This window comes from Arachis ipaensis, chromosome B04 (assembly GCF_000816755.2).
Source record: "Arachis ipaensis cultivar K30076 chromosome B04, Araip1.1, whole genome shotgun sequence".
NCBI classification, from domain to species: Eukaryota; Viridiplantae; Streptophyta; class Magnoliopsida; order Fabales; family Fabaceae; genus Arachis; species Arachis ipaensis.
In genome coordinates, this window is record NC_029788.2 from 37,503,456 (window position 1) to 37,506,439 (window position 2,984).

At 33.7% G+C, this 2,984-nt stretch overlaps 1 protein-coding gene across 1 annotated transcript in view; it reads left to right on the forward strand.

Annotated features, from left to right (window-relative positions):
- LOC107639247 (glucan endo-1,3-beta-glucosidase) overlaps positions 195-2,984 on the forward strand; it is a 4,258-nt gene continuing 1,468 nt past the window's right edge. The window contains exon 1 of the mRNA XM_016342725.2: positions 195-1,499. Coding sequence (XP_016198211.1) covers positions 450-1,499 — 1,050 coding nt within the window. The 5' untranslated portion in view covers positions 195-449. The remainder of the gene's footprint in view (positions 1,500-2,984) is intronic.

A 2,984-nucleotide genomic window follows, 5' to 3' on the forward strand; every position in this document is an offset into this window, starting at 1 on the left:
TGCACATTTTATCAAGACTCAAGGTGCATTTTATCCCCTGGATTAATTTTGTTGGTTTAATCCAAGAAAAATAAAAAAATAAAAACCCTAAAAAACACTTTTTAAGATTCGGATTCCCAAAACCTCCCTATTGAAATCCTTTATTCATCTTAGTTGGATAATTTACTCTCTTGTAATCTTGCACAGGAATCCTCTTCTTACAAATACATTGTCAGCATTCTTAAAACTGGCAATAAAAATCTTGAATGAGAATATTTGATCTAGGTAACTGTCAATTAATTGAAAGACGCCAATGAAATAAAAAATGAAAAACCAAACAAGTTCAAAGTGAAACGAAAACCATAGAACTATATGCTACGTGTTGAGCTTGAGTACTTGAGTCGAAGAAAGAAAAAGCCATAACCCCTCATTAATCGTATTTGTCTTTTCTCTCTCTCTCTCAAACCACCATGCTACTACCACTACTGTTACACCTTCTACTACTCCCCTTCTTCTTCTTCACTCCCTCTTACTCCACCACCACCGCCACCATCGGCGTCAACTACGGTACCGTCGCCGACAACCTCCCTCCCCCCACCACCGTAGCCACCTTCCTCAGATCCCAAACCACAATCAACCGCATCAAAATCTTCGACACCAACCCGGACATCCTCCGCGCCTTCGCCGGCACCGGAATCTCCATAACCGTCACAGTCGGAAATGGCGACATCCCCAACCTCTCGAAGCTCCCAGCAGCACAGTCATGGGTCTCAACCAACATCCTCCCCTTCCACCCAAAAACCGCCATCAACCGCATCGCCGTCGGCAACGAAATCCTCGCCACCTCCGACAAGGACCTCATCGCACACACCGTTCCTGCCATGAAAGCCCTCCACCAAGCATTAACCCTCGCAAACATCACAACCGTCCAAGTCTCCACACCACACTCCCTCGGAATCTTAACCTCATCGGAGCCTCCCAGTTCGGGTCAGTTCCGACCCGGTTACGACAAAGCAATCTTCGCGCCAATGCTCGACTTCCTCCGCCAGACGAAATCACCATTCCTTGTCAACCCATACCCGTTCTTCGGAATCGACCCGAACCGACCAGATAGCCTGAACTGGGCTCTGTTCAAACCAAACGGTGGCGTTTTGGATTCCGTAACCGGTTTGAACTACACGAACATGTTTGACGCTCAGATGGACGCGGTTTTCTCTGCGATGAAGAAGTTGGGATATGATGACGTGGAGCTTGTCGTGGCGGAAACGGGTTGGCCCTCAGCGGGTGATCCGGGTCAACCCGGTGTTGGTTTAGACAATGCGGCGTCGTATAATGGGAATCTCATTAGGCATGTTAATTCTGGCCAGGGTACTCCTCTTATGCCTAATAGGACATTCGAGACTTTTGTATTCTCTTTGTTCAATGAAAACCTTAAGCCTACAATTTCGGAGCAGAATTACGGGTTGTTTAAACCGGATTTAAAACCCGTTTATGACGTTGGCCTTTTGACCCACCAAGAGGTACGCATTTTTCCATGCATTCAATGATGATAGCTTCTGTTTTAGACTTGTCTCCTTTCTTACTTTTTACGTTGCTTTTGACGATAGGTTAATAATGCTGGTGGTTACTGATTAATTAGTAGTTAATAAAGATTAGTGTGGATTAACAAAGATTAATTGATTAACTCACTTAAGTAATCAAACAACTATCTTTAAATAAAACTTTTAAATATAACTCAATTTTAAGATGGATTAGTGTTATCATACTAGAAGATACATGAGAGAGAAAAAATGATTAGTTTGGATGTAAATTTAGTGCTTGTTTAGGCGTCATTATTTTGATAAAAAAAGATTTTTTTTTATTTTTTAGCGTGTTTGGTAAATTTCTAGTAGTAAAAATAAAAGTACTAGAAAAATAAAAAATTTTTTTTTTGAGAAGCTGTAATTTACATTTTTTTAAAAGATTTTTTTTTTCTTAAAAAAAAGATGTTTTTCATTTAATAAATAAACAAAAAAGTACTTTTATATCGTTATACCCAAACATAATTGATAGATAAAAAGATCTTTTTGCATGAGATATCCAAACATAAAATTACTTTTATTTTTCCATAAAATCTTTTAAAAAAAGATAACTCAAAAAAAGATCTTTTTTTAGAAGTTCACCCAAACAAGCTCTTAATAGGGTGTGTTTGGCAAATTCGTTTGAGAGGATAAAAGTGCGTTGAAATTATTTGAACGCTGCTTTTTTTTTATGTTTGACAATCTTTTTTCTAAACGCAGAAATGATTTTACAGCTTAAAAACGCATTTACTGTAAGTAAAAAATTGTTGCTTCTGCGTTTATTTCAACGTGAGTTCACCTTGATGATTATTATTGGTTTCCTCCAAAAGAATTTTCATATTTGTTTCAAGTCATTTCAAATATTTTAAATTTTTTTTCAATTTTTAGTATTTTTTTTATATTTTGATTCTTTTATTAAATTTGTTATTGTAATTCTATTATAATATGAATTATTGATCTTATTAAAAATGATAAAGTAAATAAAAAACTAATCATACATAACAATGGAATCATAAGTAATAAAATTTTATGGTCGAAAATAATACTAAATAAAAGAATACTGAGAGTACTAAAAAAATTATAGAATATTCTTTTTGTTTGACATTGTAAAATTAATACTAAATAAAAGAATACTGAGAGTACTAAAAAAATTATAAATTATTTTTTTTTGTTTGACATTGTAAAATTTATTATTATAATTCTTGTTCATTGTTTATTATTCTAATTTGTTATAATATGTATTATTGTTCCTATTGAAAATGATAAATTAAATTAAATAAAAAATTAATCATAAATAATAATAAAAATATAATTAGTAAAAAGTTAGAATCCAAAACAGTAAACAAAATAAGATTATTGAAAGTATTCATAAAAAGTACTAAAATATATTATTTTATATGTTATTTTTAATTTAATAAATAAATATTAATTTTTATTAAAAAGTTA